This window comes from Symsagittifera roscoffensis, chromosome 6 (assembly GCF_963678635.1).
Source record: "Symsagittifera roscoffensis chromosome 6, txSymRosc1.1, whole genome shotgun sequence".
Taxonomy (NCBI): domain Eukaryota; kingdom Metazoa; phylum Xenacoelomorpha; order Acoela; family Convolutidae; genus Symsagittifera; species Symsagittifera roscoffensis.
In genome coordinates, this window is record NC_087067.1 from 61,426,456 (window position 1) to 61,451,817 (window position 25,362).

The 25,362-nt window shown below is 38.3% G+C and overlaps 1 protein-coding gene across 4 annotated transcripts in view; it reads left to right on the plus strand.

The window, feature by feature from the left end:
* Nucleotides 1-25,362, plus strand: part of LOC134847935 (uncharacterized) — a 55,486-nt gene that overhangs the window by 25,848 nt on the left and 4,276 nt on the right. Inside the window, exons 2-6 of one of the 4 annotated variants that reach the window (XM_063865229.1) lie at nt 3,536-3,692; nt 7,267-7,371; nt 7,486-10,318; nt 10,615-10,638; nt 14,300-14,663. In XM_063865229.1, the coding sequence (XP_063721299.1) occupies nt 3,564-3,692; nt 7,267-7,371; nt 7,486-10,318; nt 10,615-10,638; nt 14,300-14,663 (3,455 nt within the window). In that variant the 5' untranslated portion in view covers nt 3,536-3,563. The remainder of the gene's footprint in view (nt 1-3,535; nt 3,693-7,266; nt 7,372-7,485; nt 10,319-10,614; nt 10,639-14,299; nt 14,664-25,362) is intronic. The other 3 variants (XM_063865227.1, XM_063865228.1, XM_063865230.1) reach the window with 3 other exon arrangements.

Genomic DNA, 25,362 nt, shown 5'->3' on the forward strand with positions numbered 1-25,362 from the left:
TCACTGCTATCAGAACTTTCAAAATGGAATTGTAAGATTGTGAGAACTGCTCAACAGCTCTCCCTAACAATTGCGCCTGTTTTATAGTGTACAAGTAGAGAAATGCAAAAATAGCACGTCCATCTCGAGCTTTTGTTACTGTAGACTAACAGTATTTCATTTGAAACATCTCAAGAAAACTGCCCTAGAGTACCCTATTTAACTCAAAAACGTTTGTGTGCACGCTTCGCATTTTCCATTCATTGGGAAATTTTCCCTTTGTCAAGCAGCTAAAGAGACCTTACTCTTTCCAATTTTTTTGGACCTGTTTGCCCACTTATTTTATCGAATTTTTCCCTCTACTCAACGAGCCAAAAACTCGAAAGGCACCAACACGACTTCCGCACCTTGCATTTGACCGAAAATATTTGAACTTCCTTTGCGTCAATCAAAAAGGACCCTCAAACAGAACCGTTCTCGAATCCCTAGATCTATCAAAAGCATTCGATTGCGTGAACCATTCTTCAATGATACACTTTTATCGTTTCACTGACGAACCCTTTTCCCCGATCATATCAGTTGCTGGCTAAGCAACCAGCTGAACGGTAGATAGACCAGAACCCCATACAGAGATCATCTCTCCCCAACACTTTGCCAATATTTTGTCTGCAATTTTCCTTCCCACTCGGCATCAAATCCAAAGTATCTTGCGCGGACCACTAACATTGTCTACAATCAGGCGCCTATATCAAAATTTTCCGCTCTCTACATTTAACTAGACTATTTACCTTCTCTTCTACTTGTAGTTTTTTGAGTCCTCTCGTCCAAATGGTCACTAAACCTATTCTTGAATAGACTCAAAAGACAAAAAATAACTCACCCAAGCTAAATTTTTAAACTTTTTTTATTGGCTGAAAACCGCAAAATTCAAAGACTCAACTTAAACCAGCCAAAAAAACTCTCACTCCAACTCTCTTTCTTTTTACTTATTGCGCCCAAAAACGAGATTTGAACATCTTGAACTCAAACTATATTACTTCAATCTGACTAGCTAGAATTAGCCAATCAAATTTCAGCATATCGCAATTGCTGTGTTCACTTTTTTGTTTCACTTATAAATAAGCCGATCTAATCAAAAATATAGATTGTTTGGTAAACTATTCAATCTTATTACCACCTTCACATTTTTTTCACAATTCTGCCAATTTATGAATCAGCCTACGAATAAAGTGATAGCATTTTTATAAACCAAACTCATCTGTGCAGTTAGTGTTTTGTTCACATAGAAAAAATACCCCAATATTTCGCAAATTTTTTTAGACAAACAAACTTCTGTCACTGTTTCGACGACACCAGATACTGAAGCCGCGATGAGTGGGTTCTCCGAAACTGAAACTTAAATGATTTGCAAACTTATCTTAGACAAATAAAGGTCTGTCACTGTTTTCCCCCGCAGTGAGGGAGACGCCGAATTTGAAACTCAACTATTTTGAAGTTTGTTTTCTCAGACTACTAAAATTTAGACACACCAGATTTTACCCCCTGCGGTGACTGGGAACTTCGATAACAATAAACGAATTTTCACAAATGATTTACATTCAAAAATGTCACTTTTGTTAGTTTGCGGTATTTTTTTGTTTTCTTAAGCTTGAGAATTATTTAATGTAATTGATGATGCGAATTTCGTTAACTTTAAAATTAAATGTAAAAATCATTCTCATAATTTTCAGATTCGAAATCGCCACTTAACAAATAGAGACTAGTTTTCATATTTGAGATTATTGAAAGTAGTGAAGACTCTAATAAAGGTCTTGCTGATTTTTTTTTGGTTTTTTTTTCAGGAAAAAGTCTTAAAACTTGTTCATGCTCAATTTTGAGTTTTCGTGGTTTGACTTGTGATTTAAATTAAATTTAGTGCATTTTTGGGCTCTTTTTCCTTTTCCTCCCCACCTGCAAATTTTTATATTTGAAGTTACTGTTCACTTTGTCCGATTGTCATGAAAATTGGCATGTAGACTAATTAGGCCATGGCAAACATATTTGGTCTCCATAATTAACCTTGTAAGACCGCTCGTTAGACCATAAAATTATGTTTGAGTGAGGTGGGGGGGAAGGAAAAAGAGCCCATTTTTGTTGTTAAAAGGAAGGCAAACTCTACTATCGAACATCAAAGTTGTAAAGATCACGAAAAACGTGATCGAGCTCTAATTATGAAAATGGGAAATTAATTTTGAGATTTACCAGAGAAATAAAAGTTATACCTAATGATCCTTTTTTCTCAAATTGGATTAATTCTTACAAAAAAGTGTCCATCAATTATTGCTCTACAAATTCAAAGAGCTTTAAGGCCATCTAATTTTTTTTTTATAAATTCAAAAGTTGAAGATTTTTGAAAAAACGAATCCGTTTTTTTTTTCAGTTTTATTGCGTTCATTACTCTTTTCCGACTGTCAGTTGGCTATGTTTAATTTTTTCAAGCCTACCAAAGTTCGCATTATCTCTAAAACTAAAGAAAACAAAAAAAAATATGACACACTAATAAAATGGCATTTCAGTAATTTATATCATTTGTATCAAAATTTGTTTGCTGTAACTGATTTCTCCACTCACTGCGGGGGTAACATCTGATGTTGTCGTAAAAATCTGAATGTTAGTAGTCTGAGAAAGCGAATTTCAAAATCGTTGAGTTCGAAATTTGTCGTCTCCTCACTGCGAGAGGAAAATTAGAATGTTTTTCATATTTTCTTTTGTTGGTATCAAAATTCGCATCATCTGTTAAACTAAAAAACTCTCACGCATAAGAAAACAAAAAATGCTGAAAAATAACAAAAATGATACTGTAGTTTTAATTATTTGTATGAAAATTTGTTTAATGTAATTGACGTCCTCATCCACCACAGGAGGTATTATCTGGTGTTATTGAAAAGAAGTCTGAGAAAAAAAAAACAAATTAGTTCGGCGTCTCCCTCACCAGGTAGGTAGGCAGCATTTGGTGTTGTCGAAAAAGTCGAAGACTTTTTTGATTGTATAAGAAAATAGCGAAATATAGTATTTGTTTGCGTCCAATCCCTCGCTTAATTAAACAAACTTTCTAACCTGCTAATTTAATCCAAAAATCGTGATTTACTGCGACACGATTAGTAACGTTGTTCATTATTTTAGTTCTTGAATTATATGCCAATATGCCTGTTTTATATCCCTCTCTTTTTAATGTTGAAGTACCAGTTTGGGGTCTAACACGATTTACAAAACCGTTGTCTGTCACTATTTAGAACGGTTTTTGGTGACAGACCCTAAAATTTTTCTTGAAAAATATACTAATATTCAGGGGGGAACGCGCGCCGAAAAAACGCAATTTTTTCAAAATTTTTCAAAAAGCCTGTTTATTCAAAATTATGCCTGCGGCGCATAAATTTTTTGGCCAAAGCAGGGACTTTTTAGTGCTTTGGCAGAGCTTGAAAAATTAATTTGGCAGCCTAAAAAAAGGTCAACAAAAAAATTCGAAAATTGTCATAGTCACTATTTTTCTCTCAAAAATGTGGTCACCATGATTTAGCCTTACTATACTACTGTGATCATAATTGATGCGTACGATACGATCATCGGCTCTTTGCCAGGTTCAAATGCATGATGCGTCAGTTGTGTTTCTGTCGAGTGACGAGGAAAGTGAGTGTTCTCTTGATGCGCCCACAACTGCCTACCTGAGCGAAGATGTAAGTTAATATACAAAAAAAATTTACGAAGCATATGTGGTTACCATTTGCGAGATGGTTCTCCATGTATAAAATGAGACATTTCTTTCTCCCATGTATTAAGATAGTATCTCATTGGGAGCAAGTAATTTTTCAGATCGTACCTCTTTGATTGCTTCCATATAAACTGCCTGTAATTAAGGCAACATCATGAAGGGGAGTAGATTTTGGATATCTTAGATTTTTTTCCGACTTTCGAAGAAAGTGGGGGAATATATATGCTCGGGTTTCTTTTTTTATCTGAAATTTTCAAACGAATTTTTTTCTCTCATGGGTCCATCTATGGACGTGCGCCTTCTCGCACTACTATTTTGACCCAACATGACTCTGGTTAGACTGCTCGCTCTATACTTTGATGAGGGAAGTGTAACGCGCTTTGTTTTTTCGTGGTGACTTATCCCGCACTACAAATTGGTGGCAGACAATCTACTCTGTTCCAAACTACCCTATACTATTCTACGCTATGGCATTATATACCCTATACTAATCTGCCCCACTTACCAATCCACACGCCGCATTGTGTCGATTTGCCGCATTATTAATGTAATCTTTCAAAGTTGTAATTAGAATCGGAATGATATCAAATTGAGTTTTTCACGTCCAAAAATTTCAATCGCAGAGTCAGCCTCAAATTCTGAAATTTGTGTCATTTAAAAGGTTGCAATCCACCATTTTCAATATCATGTACAAAAATGATACAAAAACTGAACTAGCTCATTATGTCAGTTTTATTTGGATTAACAATTACCAAAATGAGTCAGATTTCTTGTGCTCTAACCCAACAAATGCGGAGATCGCCTGTTACTGATGGCCTCGAGTGTTCCAAGAAGCAGTAAACAAAGACATGGAACATTCACTGGAATTGTGCAAGGTGGGCGCCCATAAATGCAAAACAACAGCAATAATAAGTTTTTTCTGGTTGTTCAGCTGCAAGGCTTCTCCTGCAAAAAATGAAACAGGAAAATTGAGCAAACACCAGTCAATAACAGCTTTATAGCAAACTGCCTGCTGTCTGTCTCCGAAGAAAAAGCCGTTCGGTTTGCTCTGTCTTGTCGGTCAGCGATTAACCTGGCCCTCAATCGACTGAAGGTAAATGAGTGATCACAGTGCTTCCAAGTGTCGACAGAAATTTTAAGATATTAAAAAAACACGAGGATTTTTGCGTCGTTGATAGCAGAATTGAAAATCTACTTTTTAAAGATCGCATGAATATCCAGAATCTAACATTACATCAAGATGTTGGGCTGTGTGACAGAACCTTTAAAGTTTGCCCTATTCAGTTTCATCAACTTTACACCGTCCTATTCAACCGGCCAGATTTTCCCCTGCACCTATGCACTGTTGCCAAACACAAGATAGCACCACATATACAAAAAGCTATAAAGTGGCTTATCAGTCATCACCAAAAACACCACAAATTCTGTTGGATTTTGAACGTGGAGCTCTTAATGCCTTCGCTAGTTCTTATACCGGAGTTTTGCTTAAGGGCTGTTATTTTCATTTAAGTCTAGCGTTCAACCATGAAAAAAAAACGAAGTGGGACCGAAACGACTGTATGAAAATAATCACAATTTCAATTTGTCGTTGCGCCTATTTCATGCTATAAGCTTTGTAACAGTTGAAACGAACACGGACGCTTTCGACTTAATTAATGAGGAGATCGAAATAGTATCTGACAAGTTTGATCTCGACGACAACATCGTCCAAAAATTTGATGAGGTAGCCTCATACTTCCAATGCACCTAATTAAAAGGCGAAACCATTGGAAGGAAATTCTCGCAAACCTATTTTTCCGGTAGACCTCTGGACTCATATTGGAGAAAGAACTGCTGGAATAAACCGGACAGCAAATGCCGTTGACGGGTGGCATCTGGCATTACTAATCTTTTTAAAAGAAACCTCTCATCCATTCACGCCCTTCTGAAACAAATTAAATTGATTGCTGCTTATCAAAAATTCTTTTTATGAACGGAAATAGGGGAAAAGCAACCCTTAGCCGCAAGAAATACAGGGAATTGAATGAGAATGTGAAAAGCATTTGCAAAATTCTTTTTAAATATTCTTTTTAAGTATAATTGTTTTCTCTCGCGCTATTCAGTCATTCCTAATTGTGTTTGTTCTATTAAGTTTTTCCTAAATTTTTCAAAAATTTATTTGATTTCCCAGAAAATATTCTTTTTTTGAGGTTGCCATGGTCATAGAGGGCTTTTATTTTGGGAAGCGATAGAGTCCAATATCAAAATAAGTTTTCCTTGTACTACCGACTTGGCTCGGTACTGGGGGTCCATACTCATTTTTCTGTTCAACTAATCAACTCTATAGTTTTTTCGAATTTTTTTAAGCAATTGACTTCGCGGTGAATGTTAAACATTTCATATGGAAGCACATGCATTATCCATTAAATTAAATTTACATGGCATTTCTTGACATTTGCTTGTTTAAGAAGTAGCCGTCTTACTCATTTAGGGTAATTTTACCTTAAAAGTTTCTGAGTGTGGAATCAAATCAACGGACTTACTACTCTCAGCATTAAAATCCGACGATCATTGCGCACGGGCCATTATTGAGTTAAACAATTTATAATGATGCAACAAGTTTGTAAAGAAATGCAGAAAAGAGATCAAGCAGATTATGGAAATAAGATGCTTTCAAATCGGAACTTGTTCAAAATATTTAGAACCCATTGAATTCGTGCTCGCTCACGATTTTATGTCTGTGTGACCCTTGCAGATTGCACGTTCGATCAACTATTAAATTGCTGATTTTGAACTCAGGTACAAATCCCTATGATTTTGACTAAATTCTTTAAAAAATAATAATAATTAACAAGATTTAGTCTAGTGCAATCATACTTGCTTAGCAATCCGCTGATGTCCGGATCGATGCCCATACGCCGTCAAGTTTGCTAAAATAATGGGCATGAATATAACAAAAATTACCCCGGTCGTATATATTTCTCACTGTCTTCGAGAGTCGGAACAAAAAGTCCAAATTTGTTTTGATAAAAAAACCACTTGAGCACAAAAAGTCCGTCGCTTTCTTCGAAAATTGAAGAAATAATGGAATTATTAAAACATTTTAAATTTTCATGTGTGAAAATAATTGCCCCACGCCACTTGTTTCCGCTGGAAGTAATTAGAGCCAGAGACGAATTAAAAGACTAGGGAAACAGCTGGAAAGTCCAAAAAAATCTATGACTCAAAGACAACTCCCCTTGGTGTCTCAATCAGACGGTGTCTCGATAACTGGCAATTCATACGGAAGAAATTCGAGCAGAACAAAATCAATAATTACCTGACTCCAATTGGGAACCACATGTGCTCCGTCTTCGATTCTATCTGAGGAATTTTTCACATTTGAGAGCTTGTAGAGATTTGGAAGCACAAACTCGATTCAGTGGTTTTATTAATCAGTTTTACGCTAAAACATTGACGTATGAGTTATTTTTTTATAATGTTTTCCATGTCTTATTAGTTTTTATTACAGGCTTGATATTAGTATGGGGGTGAATTTTGATGGTCTTGTTGTATTGCAGGAGTCGCAGGCCAATGTCATTCTCAGTCAGACGCGAAGAAACCCTGGGTTGCAGCTTCAAGCAGAGACCTCTGAGACTTGCCACATGCGCATGCCACAGTTCAGTGTAAGACATACAGTTCATCTTCTTGCCGTTTTTTTAATGAATCTCTTTCAAAAAGTTTCTGCAAGCGATTTCGCAGCGAATTGTTCTCAATAATTGTAGTGAAGTATATTTCAGGCTCAAGTTTACCTGGGAAGATCAATATCAACACAATCTTCGTCAACAACGGCATCTGAAGCAACTGGACAAAAACGACAAATCGCTAGACAAATCGAAAGACAAATCGCTCATCCAGAGACCAAGTCCGTCTTGTCACTGCCAGGAACTCTTGAGTCAGTTCAGCCGCAAGCATCAATTGGTGCATCGATCATTCGCAGTGCAAATTCGATCGCAGTATCCACTGCAGCTTCAGTTTCAGGTGCACAAAGCTCAGACCTCAGTTCGTCAATTATGGCTAAAAAATTTAAATGTGCCAAATTTCATCGCGAGTATATCCACAAAGCCAGGCTGCTGAGGCATTATAAAGCATCGCCTTCTTGTAATGGTCTGAACCCAGCTTCGCAAATCCAGACACGAGATCCAGGGTACTTTGATACAAAACAGTGCCGATTGTGTGGAGCTGCGGATTTTTTCTTTGGAACTGTACAAGAAACCAGGAGACATTACAGGGAACAGCACCCTATTACGTGCATCGAATGCGCGCTGAGATGTTACGATGAAAGAGACAGAGAAGTGCACGAAAGAGAACACCATGGACTTTCGTACAGCTTGGAAGACGAGGAACAGGAGCTTCCGGCTGTCGAAAGCCGACTGGCAGCTACTGAAGCTCCCGTGAGGCCTCTTTCCCAATCACTGTGTCTCAATTTACCCTCTGCCATGGACGCTTTGATAAAAACTACATCCGTTACAAGCGAAAGTGATCAACATTCTTCGAGTGAGACAATACCGATCGAGCCTCGCATCAGTGTGAAGAAAGCTTACTTCTCAGAAAACAAACTGCCGTCGTTTTTCAAGCCACCGACTAAACTTGAAATGAATTCGAGTAGTTTGATCGCTGAAATTTGCGGCGTGTCGGAATCCACAGACGGTTTAATTAAAGGATATGGTTCAATTTCAACCATGAAGACAAAGCAGAAAAGTACTCTTTTTAGAGCATCAGCGGAGGAAAAGCAAGTGCTCAATTTGCCGACCGTTGTCGCTCTTGATGAGCTAGATTATGAACAGGTTGAAGAAATAACGGCAGTGGAGAAACAGCCAAAGTTTGTGAACGTGGCAGTGGCGAGAACCCTTCGGCCAAATCGAATGAGAGACAAATTGATCAATTTTGAGAGCCAGACAGTTGAAGACACGGTCGAAACGCCAGACGTTGAAATGGCAGAAGAAATGCCAAACCCTTACCCACACTCAGCAAATTGCATCGTAGAAGTAGTTGAGCGCAGTGAGCTGGCCCGTGCGAGTTTGTCGGCGCCTGTTGAAGTTAAGAGGAATGCAAAGAAAAGAAAGCTAAACGTCGCTGAACGGACAGTTGAGAGTCAGAAGGCTGTTGCTTCTAAAAGTGAGAAAGCCAGTGATGCCTCGTCAGTGGAATTAGTGAAAATGCGGGCCAGGAAAACAGTTCGTTCTAGCAAACGAAGAAAAGAAGGTGAAAGTTACTGCAGTGCAGTTTCAGATGCTTCTGGCGAAAGTGCAGCAAAGAGGAAGAAAGTGAAAACTTCAAGCGATACTACTGCGGCTTCAGAAGCACTGCCAGAGAAACTGAGCACAGAAAAGACTTTGGCCGGTAGCGAAATTAATCCAGTTTCGACCGGAGCTCAGAATCAAAATATAAAGGTCGATAAATCTTACAATGGAGCTGCAAAGCTTCATAATCTATCAAATTCTGAGAAACAGATATCTAGCTCTGCTTTGTTACCTAAGCCATCCGCTAGTTCAACAAAGGCAACTAAGTCACCGGAACAACTTAAAACTGTTCCAGACAGTACAGCTGTCTGTCTGCCGGTTCAGAGACCAGCTTTTTTTGTCGCAAAAACAGCAAGTTCTTCTGGAAAATTGTCCGCTGCAATTCTGAGCAAACCGAGTCTCGAGGTTCCCAAGAAATCGCCAGTTGCTGTTCCCGGCAAACCGAGTCACGCGATGCTTGAGAAACCGGCCACTGTGTTTCCCGAGAAAACGATCGCTGAAATTCCCCAGAAACCAAGTACTGCGATTTCTAAGAAATTAAACGCCGCAATTCCTGAGAAAGTCACTGCTACGAATTGGTCTGAAAAAATGAAAACTTTGGTTTCAAGTCCCAAGGTCATACCACTCGTCTCCAAAGAGGTCGCAAGTAATTCTAAAACACCATTAGCAATATCAACGGCTGACATGGACGCGGGAAAGGACGCCCCCCTTATGGCTACAGACGTTCAAGAATCGTTGTCAAGCGTACCATTGTCAAATTCGTTTTCATTCGAGCCGCGGAAACATGTGCAACACACTCGGAAAGAGCTGACGGATTCACAATTACTCGGCCAATCAAACTCGTTTTCCAATAAGAGCCCTGTAGTAGTGCCATACCTTTTCTTGAGCAACCTTGCCACAAAAAGACCAGCACATGTGGCTCTCAATGATTCTGCGATGTCAAGATCGCCTCCTAAAGTTGCCAAACCTGCATTGCCGACTTCAAACAAGCGGACCGACAGAGAGAGCCGTACTAAAGCTTATGAAAGATCTCCTGAAAAGACGACAAGTACGGTGATAATACCATCAATGAAACAAACAGAGTGCTATTCTTTACCTCAACGAATAGACGGCAGGAACAGAAAGCAATCAGAGGCAATAAATAGCCCAAGGAGCTCTAACATTTCTGGATATGGAAGTCATCGAAATCATACCGATAAACGATCTAACGAGTCGAATTCAAGATGTGTTTTTATGAGCTCAGAAAAGCTATCAAAAGAAGTAAAATCAAGCGGTGTTCCAACGAGTTCAGAAAATCAAAACAGGGATTCAAAATCAGGCACGACAGTTTGTAAGTTAATTTCACGCGTATCTCTTTAGGTTTTCTCGAAGCTAATTGCGAAAAAAAGTTCGGAATTTGATCATTCACCAAAAATAAGAAACGAAAGATCAAAAGAAAAGAACACACTTGTTGAAGTCAGTTTTGTTCAGCTAAAGTCTTGCTCAATTTTGTCGTTAGATGATTTTGCTATTTGAAGTTCGCTGTCCAGTTCCGTTTTCCAAGTGGAGCTTACATGTGCTCCACTATAATTAAAAATCGAAATAGCCCGAAAATTCACTGCCCATTTTATTGGACTGCCTTTTCAGCCACAGCATCTTACGAGGAAGCAGGTATGAGTTTGAGTAATATATAAACAAATTGCATAAGTAGCAGGGTTTTGTTTTTGTTATCTAGCCACCGTCAAAGAGTGGGGATGAACTATGGCTTTGGATTTTTTTCTTTCATGCGACTTCGGGTACTTCCAAGCAAGATCGTTCGTTGGTGATTGAATGTGATCCCTTACATCCCTTTCGGCCTTTGATTTTAATTGGACTTTCAAAAGATCATGGGCTAACTTGGGGTGGTGGGAGAGAAAGTTTTGTCAATAAAATATGTTCTTTTTGGTATTTTGAGAAAACACAGAAAAAAATCATTGTTTTCGAAAGTATTATGTTAAAACTCCCCCCTCCCCCTCCTCCCTCTAGAAAATTTACTTTTGAACTTTTTTGTGATATCCATTTTTGGCTGACTTTTGACCCTAAGTTTTTTCTAAAGTTGCCTTCCCCGCCAATATATACCAATACAAACTAATTTTAAGGGGTTAGCGCGCGTATTTGCCTGCAGCGTAGAAATTTTGGCCAAAACAGAGACTTTTGGCTGCTTTGGAAGAGCTCGGATAGTCAATTTGGTCGACTTAAAAAATTCAACCAAATTTCGAAATTTTTTTGAAAATCCACGCCCTCGAGAAACTCCTAGATTCGCCCCTGGTTATAATCATAAATAGCCTAATTTTTAATTGCTTTGCAATTGGGTTTTACAACGGAGACTTCCATAGAATTTTTCTCCAGAAAACCTTCGATAAATCTTCAGTAAGAAGGCCGAAAATGTTTTTGAAATCATTCCAACCAAATAATTTCATTGAAGCCACGGCGCGGAATTATGTATTTCTCAAGATTTATTATGAGCAGAGAAGTATCAGAACAAAACCTCTGATTATTTCCTGATCAGAAAAATAGAATGAAAACAGTACTGTTACAGTACTGTGGTTTTCTCTGATTTATCTCTGATCAGAGATCAATTGCCACTTGCCAGAATCTGATACAGAACTGATATTTTACTAATAAATTTCTGGAGAAGTACTGAATTTCTCTGTGACTTCAACCCGGGCAATCTATTAACCAATTCGATCCTGCTTCTATCTATCCAAACGTTGTAAAACTATGAAGAAAACTACTCAACTTAAAAATGTGTAATTTGGAATTTGTAGGTATCGACGAAACTGATATCGGAGCAGAAAAGGATGCCTGGGGAAGGGAGTGAGTTAAGTTATGTTTGGTATAACTCAGAGTAATTTCGGATAGGGTACATCGTCTGCTCGTCACGCTATCTTATTTTCGGCCGGATAGATTCGTGCAACTTCTTAGTCTAATACCGATCCTAATCTTACTCTTATATCTACTAGTCTCAGGGTGTTTAACTAGTCTCTGTTAGGCTCAATAGATCCAGAGTATACTGGTTTTATTGCGGCTGCTGAAGTTCTCGAGGAGAGGTAACTAATTTCTAAGTTAAATTCAAATCTCTGGTGCTGAAATAACAAGTAATTTCAGCACTTACAAATAAGTGGGTTGTTAGTTAGATGGATTATGATTGGTTAATATTAAATATTTTACAGTGGTAAAATATCAAAATTATGTAAAATAATGAAATGTAGTTTAGATCAGGTTCCACCCATCCGGGGTTTACAGAGTTTTTGAGTTTTTTATCTCTTTCTTCTGCAATTGAAGGATGGATGATGAACGTTGGTATTTGGCGAACATCATATTCTTATCCGGTTCCTCTTGAAGAAGAACGTTCCAGAACGCTGGAATGATGGACATGAACTTGTTATCTTGTCATTCGACAACGACTGTGATCCCCAATGAAATCAATCCGATTTCAAAATGGTTTGCTATGTCAGGTTTTTCTGTATTAGTAGAGAACTGTTTTATGTTCAGCCTCGTCTGGGAATGGCGTGAAAATTGGGTTTAATGGATGCCTTGTAACTCGGATCTGTACATATACTTGAACATCGAGGTGGTCATTGGTCTAGTTCAATTAAGTCCTTTTCTGCGAAGTCAAGTCGTAGTCTAAATCCTTCGAGTTGTGATTGTGGACGGAATGTCGGTTGTGTTTAGCCATTCTTTTGGTCAATTTTAGCCAATTTGGGACAATTAACGCGCGATATATTTCGCGCTATTAACGCGTAAGCGCAGATTTTATCCGTCTTTGAAATCGTTCCAAATTGGTTGAAAGAAGCTTATTTGCCATAATTCATTTGTTACAAGAAGCAAAATCTATCCTTTTGTACTTTATATGGCGTGTGGGGGGATGATTTTCATAAAAATTTCAAATTTTAGAAAAAAAAATTTTTCATTTTTTTCTTTCATTGAGTTTTTCAATATTATTACTGCTCCATAAACCTTAAAAGGCAGTCGGAACATTCAGGGCTTCGCCTTGATACGAGAAGTCTTGTTTCTTTTAATGTTGAAATCTACTCTATAGACGCGTTAAAAGGAGATTTAATACGTCCTAGAAATTGTTCCAAATTGAATTGAGGCACGGTTTTCGGTCTCAGCAATACTATGCTATTTGTTAAATATATCAATTTGTATTTTACATAGCGGGGTGGATGGATGCGGGAAGTTTAGCTTTTTGAACGTTTTATCAAATTATTTTTTTAAAGGGAACACTATTCCATAGAGCTTACAAAAGTCAGTCGGAAAATTCAGGGCTTTCGTTGTTTTCATCATGCACACATATGATTATGCTTTTGTTTATAATACATCAGTGCCCTAAAAATCCTGATTTAAGTACCAAACAGTGCTATTTTGCGCTCTTTTGGTTTCAATCTAGTTTTGGGGAATCAGAGCTGGCAAAGAAAACAATTTTTTTTAAATGTTGATTTGACGACTCTTTGACTGCTTCCACTCAAAAGAGGCATGCAAACGCAGGCATAATTCATCAATATTAGTGAACATTTTAAGTTAAACGCAACCCACTTATTTCGCAGATGTCTGTTGAGGTAAATTCTAATCAATGATTGCCTTCTACAATCTTTCACTATTAAACTTTAAGTTGGTTATATCGTTGCTAGGAATTTAGAATCCCCGATCTCTTACCAATTCTCTGTTGAAACCATTAAATGGATTTAATCAGCATCACGGTTTTGTGGTGGATGTGCCGCAATCTGGATAGCTCCTCTTGGATATGACGCATTTTTGTTCACATTGTATAGCTTCTCTGTCTTAACGTGTTCATCTAAGTTTTCATAAATTCAATATCCAGATTAACGCTCTGCCTTTACGGAAAAGTCCTGTCCCGTCCGAAGAAAGTGACAATGAGCATATTCCCTTTCTATTTAACCGTTCTGGTGATTGAGCCGGTCGCAAAATACAGAAAACTGACATAGCCTTGATCTGATAATAAGTAAAATGATAGTAATCGAAACATGCCTGAAGAACTGCCAATTCAAAATACTCTGTTTTTGATGGATGGGAAACTATCAAAAAATCCAATTAGTTATCAATTAAGTTTATATAACTAGTTTCCAGCCATCTACTTGTTCGATTTCCGATAAAAGCTTATCTTTCGTTCTTTCAGGTATTGCTTGTTTTCGGCAGCTATCAATTTTATGCTTTTGGTGTAGGATTTGAATGCTATGTTTTTTTAGCAAAGCAAGTTCTATTTATCGGATAGAACTTAAAGACACTTTTTACACTGCTATTTGCTATTTTGTTTGGCTTGCTGTTTCAGGTATACGAACAAAGCCTAATTCTTCCTTCTCTTGCACCTCGGAATTACCAACTAAACAACAGTCAAAAACCACAGTGATACCTTTGGTACGGACTCAATTAGCTGAGCTGAGTGGCTGTAGCTCGAACGCAGTCTCATCAGAAGTCTGTGAGGCTCTTTCGTCATCGGCATGTTCCTCCTCAGTTTCTAGAGTTACATCAGTTCCTTTGACAATTCAGAAGGCTCTCTCATCGCCGGCAGTTCCTTCAACAACTCATAGGTTTTCGTCCTTATCGACACATACTGACGAAGATGAGCCGCCGCCGTTGAAACCCTTTAGACCCTTTGAGACCCATAACAATTACAATGACAACATATCTGCAAAGTAAGTTGGAGATCATTTCAGCGAAGTTTAACGACGAGTAGTATATATCCATTTATAGCTTTTTGTTCCGAGCATTGAAAACGGGGGGGGGGGGGGGGGGGGGCTTTATATTCGGGTGTTTTAGTTTTTTCCCCCACAAAGTTAGGTATCACTAATAATCATCGGAAAGGGTCGAATGATATATCATATTAGAGCCCCTTTGTGTCGTGATTGAACGTTTGCATGAAAAATTGCTTGAAGTTTCAGTCAATTTTCGAGCGATTGAAGCCAGCGGGTAAGTCTTATAAAGTATTATTTAATAACATTGTGTTACTCCAGGAAAGTTAATTTTGGCATCAAAGTTTTAGGCGTTCGTTGAGTTCTCTCATCACACCGAACCAAGAACAAACATCGATATTAATTTGAAGATTGAAAAAACTTTTATTGTGATTTTTTTATGAATATGGTCGGAACATTCTGTCATTCTGTGCAACTTGCACAGCAACCGGCTATCCTTGAGTAGGTTGCATTCAGTCGCTTACATTTGAGTAGCAAATCTATTCAAGTAATGAATTGTTTAAATGTCACGTATTGAAGTGAAGTCACGTATTTAGGTCGCGTGATTTTTTTAAGAAGTATTAAAAATTGTTCATGCTCAAGTTAGAATTTTTGCAGTTTGAGTTTGAGTCCACTTCAATATAATTTGCTGAGTGGAGGGTGAATTATTTGCAACACCGACGCGCGCGTAGCGCTCCTAATGCCTCGAGGGGGAGAATTGTTTTGATCTTTAGTATGCTAAGCGAAACCAAGGTATGCTAAGAGGTTAAAATTAGGGAAGAAACGTGCGGGTGACCAAATGTACGAAAAATTGGTAGCAGAACCTGTAAGAGGCTAGACGCGCCACATTCGTGAAAAAACATCAAATAGTGTTTCAAAAAAAAAGGTTTATAAAATTCAAAAAGCTTGAAGGTGATACATAGTGTTTTCATAAAATTCGAGAGGTGAAAGTTTTTCAAAATAAAGTCCGTCGTTTTTCTGTTTCAACTGTCAGATGGCTATGTCTTCGTTTCCGACTTTCGAAGAAATTTACCGAATATTTGTGCTCAGCGTGGGTTTTTTTCTTCGACAAATTTACAAGCCATTTTTTGTTTTCAGACAAGTTTACCAGTCACTTTTGGCGAATTTTTATACGTTCTAAAAGATATCAATATCCTGAGCTTTACTTTAAAAAACTCTGTGATATTTTGTTTAAGAGTCGATGAATGTGGTTCAGACTCTTATATAGCTCGTGATTTTTCAGTTTGATTTTTGCGGTTTGATTTTTGTAAGTTCATTTAAATTTCTTGGTTAACAGAAACCAAACTCCAAATTCGAACAGCAAGTGTAAAGATCACGAAAAACGTGATAAAAACTAATTTCGAAGGTGGATTTTTTTTTCAGATTTCCCTAGGGAATAAAAGCATTTGCTGATTGATCCAGTTTTGTTAAAATCAACTCAATTTTATAAAAAACTGCCACTATAAAATCTTTTTGAAATTCATAGAGTTTTCTAGTCTTATAAATTTTTGTTTTGAAATTCGAAAAGTGAAGTTTTTTCAAACGGCTCTTTTTCCTTTTCCCCCCCACCTCACACGAGCTTCAATATATTAGTGTAACGAGTGGTTTTACGAGGTTGAATATGAAGACCAAATCTGATTGTCGTGCCCTTATTAGTCTGTATGTAAATTGTCATAATAATCGGACAATGTGGTCAACAAATTTACATGAAAAAATTTGCAGGTGGGGGAGGGAAAGGAAAAAGAGCCATTCAAACAACAAGACATTTGTTTTCTTGCGTTCATTGACTTTTTCCAACTGTCTGTTGGTTATGTTTGAAATTATGGAGTTTTTAAATTACCAATTTGTGATAATTAGCGCCCGTTACGTTTCGTACAATGAACGCATAGCTGGAGGTTTAATCCGGCTCAGAAATTGCTTCTGTTCTGAAAGAAACAGAATATTTGTGCTCGGATGGTTTTTTCTTCCCCAGAGAAATGCCGACTTTTTAACTACCCATTTTTGACCGAATTTGTTTTATATCATTCAAAAAGTTTTGTTGTCTTGAACTGAAAATTATAAAGATGTTTTACCTGTCATCATTTTTCGGCAAGTAATGGGCGTTTAATTGTTGCCATTTTGGCCAATTTGGGACAATCAACGCGCGATATATTTCGCGCTCTTAACGCGTAAACGGAAATTTAGTCCGTCATGAAAATCGTTCCAAATTGGTTGAAGGAGGCTTATTTGCCCGAATTGATATGTTACTAGGAGCGAAATTTATCATTTTATGTTTATTATGGCGTGTGGGGGAATGATTTTCATAAAAAATTTCAAAAAAAATTTTGGTTTTCATTTTATTTCATTGAATTTTTGAATGTTTTTACTGCTGCTCAATAAACCTTAAAAGGCAGTCGGACATTCAGGGCTTCGCCCTGATACGAGCAGTCTTGTTTTGTTTTGAACATTATCTTGCACGCCAGTGTTTTTTGGAAAAACTTGTTTTCTTTGCTCTAAATTTGAAAGGTGACAGAAATTTTGTGGTCGGTGTTTTTGAGACTAAACTGGATTTAATATACGCAATATATACTTTTGATTTATATCACACAAACAAAATATCGAGAAAGGTTGTTGTTCTGACTTTCGATACGAAAGTAACGGAATATTTGTGCTCGGGGTGGGTTTTTTTTCTTCAGACAAACTTCGACTTTTTAACTAGCCATTTTTGACGGAATTTTTTTATATCATTCAAAAGGTATTGTTGTCCTGAGCTTGAATTTGAAAAGATATTTCACCTGTGATCGTTTTTCGTAAAGTTATGAGGGTTTAAAGATTGCCATTTTGACACCAATTTGGGACAATTAACGCCCGATATAATTCGCGTTATTAACGCGTAAGCGGAGATTTAATCCGTCTTATAAATCGTTCCAAATTGGTTGAACGAAGCTTATTTGCCATAATGATTTGTTACAAGGAACGAAATCTATCCTTTTGTATTTTATATGGCGTGTGGGGGGATGATTCTCATAAAAAATTTCAAATTTTAGAAAAAAAATTTTCATTTATTTTATTACATTGATTTTATTACATTGATTATTACATTGATGTTATTACTGCTCCATAGACCTTAAAAGGCAGTCGGATTATTCAGGGCTTCACCCTGATGCGAGCAGTTTTCTTTGGTTTTACGAACGTTGTTGGACACCAAATACAGCACATTGTTTTTGCATAACATGAGTGGAAGGAAGATTTTGGAAAACAAAATCTAAAAAAAAATAAAAACTATTTCATGCACGTTAAAGGGCAAACAGAACATTTAGGGCTTTTTCCTGATACGAGCAGTCTAGTTCACTTGAGATGAGAAATAATGAAAGGTATTAATGAATGCGCCTTAGCATGGCTCCTTTGTTCATGGACGTAGGGCAATATATGATAATCTCACTAAATGAGTTCACGTGACATATGAAACAAAAAAACGATTGTCGGTAGTAGTTTTGGTCGCATAGCACGGAGTTTTTATCACAACAATCGTGATTTTTTACCGATAATAGAAAATTTGTGGAAGAGCAAACACAAAAAAAAAAACTTATCAGAAAAAAGTTGAAAAAGGGCATTTCACTGGAAACTGAAGTTCGTGGAAACACTGAACTGAAGAGCTCTAGGTTAAAAACAAAATGAAATTTTTGAGTTATTCGAAGTTTGAACGCCGTAATCTATCAAAGCGCCGACTCATTTTTATAATTATGCTTAAATACGTTTTTGTTTCCAGTTTACAGAAGCGAAAGATTGGTTTTCATTTTGGAAAAAAAACATCTTCATTTTAAACTGCAGTTCATTGTTTATACGTCAACTTAGATTTGTGATTTTAACCAAGATTCGAGAATGTCGTTTGTGATTCTAGATAAGGTGAAGACTCTGAGTACCCAAGATCTGAAGTTATTCCTCCAGTGGGAGGTTACATACTCTTGTGTGGTTTTTTGTTTCACAAAAAGTTATATCACACCCATTTTTTGCTATTTTTTTTTCGAAATTCAATTAATTGCAAGATTGTTAACTACGCTCTTCAATTACGAATACGAAAATGGTGCTAAAACGTGAATGACCGCGCAAGTTCCAAAAGTGGATTTTAATTTTGCTAAAAACGTGAATGACTTAAATCAATCACGTTTTAAGCAAAAATAAAATCCAATTTTGAAACTTAAATCAATCACGTTTTAAGCGAAAATAAAATCCAATTTCGGAACTTAAGTTTAAAAAGTGGATTTTAGTTTTGCTTAAAACGTGATAAGACTTTACTTTCGTTTCAAAAAGGGATTTTAGTTATCTGAATTACTCATAAAAACATCCTAATGACCCAGTTTGTCTAAGTGGGGTAGTTTTCTAAAAACAAAAATGCCAGTCATGAGAGATTTTCAAGTTTCGAAGAGGTATATTTAAGCTGATATATTTTTCTTTCTGATGGTCAATTTGAATGTTGTAAAAGTGGCCTTATCGATTAGCGACGGCTTGCTGCGCTTCCATTCGCCACGAGTGTTATTATAGGCGTAATTTTTTGTTTTGCCGCTATTATAGACTGTTGATAGTTTTGTTTGGGGGTTAGGAAATTAGACGATAAGCAAATTAGACGTGACCAACAAAAACGAAACTAGACTAGCATTTTTGACAAAAAGCAAAGGGATAACAAACTTATTTCTTAAAACAAGTTTTCGTAATTACAAAAATTGCATATGATCCCTTCTTGCTTATCAAAATATTTATCACAATTGATTTACTAAACGTTACTCTTAATATTATAAAACATTTTTGAAATGCCTAAGTTATGCAATTGCGGCATGTGAAAATTGTGGCATGTGAAAACTTGATTGGCATTTAAGAAAGCTCGAACGAAAGTTAACTGTAGTCAATTAACGAATTTCAGACACGAACAATTTAATTACTTCTAATTTCCCATATTTGTAATTTTGAATCGACGTCCAAATTCGTTTTTGTTGGTCACTTCTAATTTGCTTTTCGTCTTATTTCCTAGGCCCCGTTTTGTTGTCGAAATTGTGAGATAATTGGGGAAGCTTGACCCAAGACTCAGCGTCTTTTTGAGTTTGTCAATCAAGCATGCATCACTTTATTACGTTGGGCTGCTAAAAGACTCATTTTTCATTTTTTATTCTGAAAGATTGGTCTCCCAAACGATCGCGGTCCCCATTTTTCAAGTATCAATTAGCTACGTGTAGTTTGTTCTGTTTTTTTTTAGATTGGTAATTTCAATTTTCGAAGCGCGCTTTTAAAAGTAATTTTCCAAGTGAAGCTCGAGTTTGAGAACGAAAGTACAAGTGACGCGAAATGGTCTTTATTTTCAAAGGCTGATTCAAAATTTCACAAAAGGAAAAGCATCACATTGATCAGGTCGAAATATGGTCATAGATATCAAAAAAGTTAACTGTGCGCGTCAATCTCCATAATTCGAAAAGAAACGGTTTTTAATCACTTGAATTAACGAGCATTTTATCGGGTAAATAACTACGGAAATTTGAAAATACAACGATAATTTTTAACAAATTTTATCATCGGTAACATCGGCCACAAAAAACTGCATAACTCAAAGCAAGCTGCAAAAATGACCAGTATTTGTCCTTGAGATAAATTGCTCTTTTTAAAGGTCAGCCGTAATCAAGGCTTAACCAAATTAGAGCGAAAAGACGGTTAAAATAGGTTTTGAGGGGGTTCGAACCTGGTTACGGAGCATCCCATCAAGTTTGGGGCATATTTGAGTTCTAGAGAGGAAATGATCTAGTCGGGATTCGAACCGGCGCCGAACCCGCCGGGACGCACCCTGTATACGCTTGGCTACTGTCCCTATATGCATTTACATTTTGGTTCAATTTTATGCATTTATACTCGCGCACATTTGCGTTTATATTTGCGCTGCAACATATCCACCCCTAAACAAGGAAGAACGGGAGCGAGCTTTACGGTCGGGCGGGTCAGTTCGCTCGTAACGGTCTTTATGTCGGCGGATCTCGCGCATCCGTCCTTGCCATAGTGCAGTCTTAGAATACGTGCGAGTGGATAATGTCCACGTGGAGTGTCAGGCTCTATGACCCAAACCAAGTCGCCGGCTTTCAACTTAACGTCTGACTGTTTGTGCCACTTTGCCCTTCTATTGAGGGAAGGAACGTACTCCAGCATCCACCGTGTCCATATTGCGTTAGCGTATGATTGCGCTCTGGCAAACCGCTTCTTAGGGTCGAAGTTTTCTTCGAAACCTAGCGACGGAAAACTCGCTGCGCGTTGATCATGGATAAAATGATTCGGGGTCAGCGCCTCTAGATCTAGCGGATCGGAACTAACGGCTGTTATCGGTCTAGCGTTAAGTGATTGCTCAACAAGGCACAGCGTGGTTCCTAGAACCTCCTCAGTTACTCTCCTGTTGCCTAGGATGTCATACAAAAAGCGCTTGACACTCCGAACTAATCGCTCCCAGAAGCCACCATGGTGCGGTGCGCTGGGTGGATTGAATTTCCATTTGATTGCTTTCTGAACAAAAACAGCGGGTGCGAGCTTGTTCCAACTCTCAACGCAAGCTAAGAGCTCTTTTTGAGCGCCAACAAAGTTCGTGCCGTTGTCGGACATGATGATAGTCGGAGTACCGCGACGTGCAATAAACCTCTCCACGCCCATCACACAAGAGCTTGTGTCGAGCGAGGGGACCACTTCAATGTGCACCGCTCTAGTGGTGAGACAGGTGAACAAAAAAACCCCACCTCTTTTCTGTACTTCTCCGGATTGGAACCAGGAACGGCCCAAAGAAGTCGACACCTGTGCTAGAGAAAGGAGGTTGCTTGTAACCCAGCCTTTCAATGGGCAGATCAGCCATAATATGAGTTACTGTGTGCGCTTTGCGTTTTCGGCACGCAACGCAAGTATTTTCAATGTTTAGCAGCAACCATCGCAAATTTAACACAACGTACTTCAAATTAACCACGGCACGCATGTAATCCAAGCCTTGATGGAAATTCCTAACGTGCAAGTGCTGAACCAATAACCGAACAACCGCGTGACGTGCATCCAGTATAATTCGTTGCTTGCTATCGAAATCGGAATTAACCAAGGGACTGACGCGCCCAGTCGAGCGAAGGATGCCAGCTGGTCCAATGAACGGCGAATACTTGGCGATCCGACTATTCTCTGTGATAACTTTACCGGATCTTAGTAGTTTTAGCTCACTAGGGAATGTTTCACCCTGACACAGGTAAATGAGCTTCTGTTCAGCAATATCCATTTCACACGGGTCTGTAATTTCTAATATACTCGACCGGAAATGTTTATGGTATGGCAGCCATCTCAACAAAAATGCTGCTGTGCGTTTGTATTTTACAAAAGAATTGAATCTCTCCCATTTTCCGAAGAGAAGATTTTTTTCTGTCAAAACATCGACGACGAAATTTGACGAATTTTCCAGACAATTGTCGATATCACATGATGGTCCTTTGAGTCTTATTTTATCAATAACCCTTGTATCGGGCTTGAACGGCCAATCAGTTGTTCTCAGTATACTAAGCCCATTAACCCAGCTGCTTTCCTTGAGGGCTTCCGAAGATATCCCTCGTGTACCGGTATCAGCTGGGTTATCACCGCTAAGTATGAATATCCGTAACTTTGAAAGTAAGACCTTTCAAAATCTCTTCTTTTAAACGGGTTGCAAGAAGAGCCGCTTGAAGCTCTAACTTTGGAATAGAAAGCGCTTTCATAGGCGCGACGCGGGCTTTGCCAAACACAAAAGCTAATTCGGTCTGATGGGAGCTAGCAAGTCGCGCACGAAGGAAGGCGACGGCACAGAAAACATCCTGTGAACTATCACCGAACATGTGAAGTTCTATTCGGTCGAAAGGTTCAGTGAAATAGCCGCGAGGTATTGTCAGAGAACCTAACAAATGAAGACCTGAGTGAGTGCCACTCGAGGAATTGCTTTTTGATTTCCTCTGGCAGATCATCGTCCCATTTTGACCGCTGATTCGCCAGATATCTTTTAATAGAAGGCGAGCCTTCACGGTATACGGAGCCACTAACCCAATTGGATCAAAAACAGAGGAAACAAAACTCAACACGGTACGCTGAGTGATTGCTTTGTCTAGTGGACGATATCTTTTACGTGATGTCTAGTGCTTTTACGTGATCCCACCTAAGACCGAGAACATGCGACGACTGGTCTGGACTCGCACAAATATCTTTAACAGAGGAATTGGACTCACGGTTGTCCGGATCAAGAGCGGTTGTTACGTCGAGCACGTTGCTGACAAATTTTGTCAGACAAAACCCACGTAGTTTAAGCAACGAGATTAAATACCTACCTAATTTCAAGGCGTCATCCCTGTTTTGGAAAGAATCCAGATAATCATCCATGTCATCGTTAAAACAAAGACTTGAATACGGCAACCAGTCCAGAAATTGTAGAGGAAAAGCTAATTACATTTTCCGAGTTATGCATTTGCAGCGTCAGAAAATTACTCAATTTATCTAGATGAGCCCCTACTACAGCATGCCCCCCAAACTTTCTTTGAAGAGTTGCTAATGTGTCTTTATATAATACTCCGCTATAGTTATACTCAGCGATTGCGGATTTTGCTTTACCCACTACGAGCGTTTTCAGATAGGTAAGATTTTCATCGTCACTGAGTATGGCTGAATCGACCGTCGATATGAACTGCCCCAACCACTCATGCCAATTAAGTGGGTTGCCATCGAAATGCCTCAGCTTCCGCTCAGGGAGATGATTTTTTCGGCTGTGCATGAGTATATTTACCAACTCTCGGGTCGAAAGTGGACGCTCGACGTCTGCACCAGGTGAATCACCGGGAGTTGGCTCTGTGTAACTCGAAGAGATACCGTAACAATCAGGAACGAACGGTTGATTAGCATGTGAAGAAATTTCAGGCTGTGCAAAGAACACAGTCCCTCCACTTGTATAAGGAACAAAATTTTTCGTAGGAACAATCGGAGTTACTGCGGAAAAAACAGTTGTCGAAGGAACGTAGTGTTGTTGAGCTGACATTAAAGGGGCAGCAACAGCTGGTCTCCAAAAGTTACTATAATGATTCTAGTGGCCACTTGAAAAGTTATAACTACTAACGGGAACACCCATATGTTGTTGTGATGGGATTACAGGTGCTTGATGGCCAGCTACTACTGATCCTGTAGTTTGATGACTTAAAGAAACCTGATTAATTGCTGTTGATGCAGGAACGAACGGTGCTACACCAGAAGAAACTTCTGCAGATGTTGGTGGAGCAGAATAGTTTTCAGAAGTTACCGGGACTACTGACCCTGTGTTTGGATTGCCTAGCACCGGATGAGTGGACAGAAAAGTTTGCTGAGGAAAATTATTAGAAACAGGTTGAATGACCTGCTGTAACCCTACTGGATTGTTAACGGAAACCTGCGATCGGACCAAGTTCGACAAATTATGTTGTTGTCCGCGAATGTGGTTACTGTAATACAATCCCGGATCACTGGAAGCTGCCTGGCCATTATTCACTCCTGTAAAACTTGATGAGACCAAGTAATTTGTTGATGCAGGATAAATTGCCTCAGGAGCTGTTGAACGAACTTGCTGCTCTTGATTGGGAACTACAACAGCATCAGGCTGATTGTGGTCGACAGATTCGACCCAGTGACGCGTACGATCCTTTTCGTCTATTGTTAGTTGTGGAGAGATTCGAGTTACACCACTTTCCTCAGCATTCTCGCTGATTTCCGACAACTCATCTTCTAACTCAAGCCCTTTCAACTCAATTTCTGCCAGTTTTTTCCTGTGTTCTTCAGCCAGTTCTTCGAACTCTAAACTGTTTTGTTGTTCTAAAAAATTTTGTTTCATCTTGTTTTGCTGCTCTTTCAGTCTTAATGATACCTTTGCCTGCCTCTCAAGCTCATCTTGTTGTTTCTTTAAAACCATTAAATCGCGCTTTTTCTCAGAAAGTGTTTTCGACGGAGCGGCGGTATAACTGGATTTCTGAGAACCCTATTGCTGATGTCGTCTGCTTCGATGAGACAACTTAGAGCGGGTATCTGTTTTATGCGACCGGGGTTTTTCACTTTTTTCAGAATGATGAGAAACTTTTGAGCTGCTATCTACTTTGTCCGGCTCTGTTACTGCCTCAAAACTTGTTTTATATGTGATAGCTTCCTGCAGAACTTTATCGTTGCTTTAAGTCAAGTTATGAAGCCACATATCCTGTGCCGGTATCAATTCGTCGGGATTGGCACTTTTTGCAGCCATATAAATCAACTCATTATTTATCTCGACCGCTTGTTCTATATAGTTCCTACAATTTATCAGTATCATAAGTATCAATAGTATTTTATAGATTTTAGTATTTTATATCAAGTATTTTATAAGTATCAATTTTTGAGCAACGACTCTGATTCTCTATGTATTCTAAAATTTCTTCGTGGCATTTATAAAGTTCGTAAGTTCGTTTTCGAGATTGCTATGTTTCTCAAACAACTTCTTAATTTTCTTCTGAAACTTAACTTCCATGCTTAATAATTTCAGAAATAAACGACTCTCAAAAAATACTTTATTTTCACTCAAGTAAATCCACAAAATGCTCTAATACAGCAATAACTTACAAGGGGGAGTAACTTGAAGTTTTAACGCTTTGAGTCTGTTGTGAATCGCTCTACGATTTTT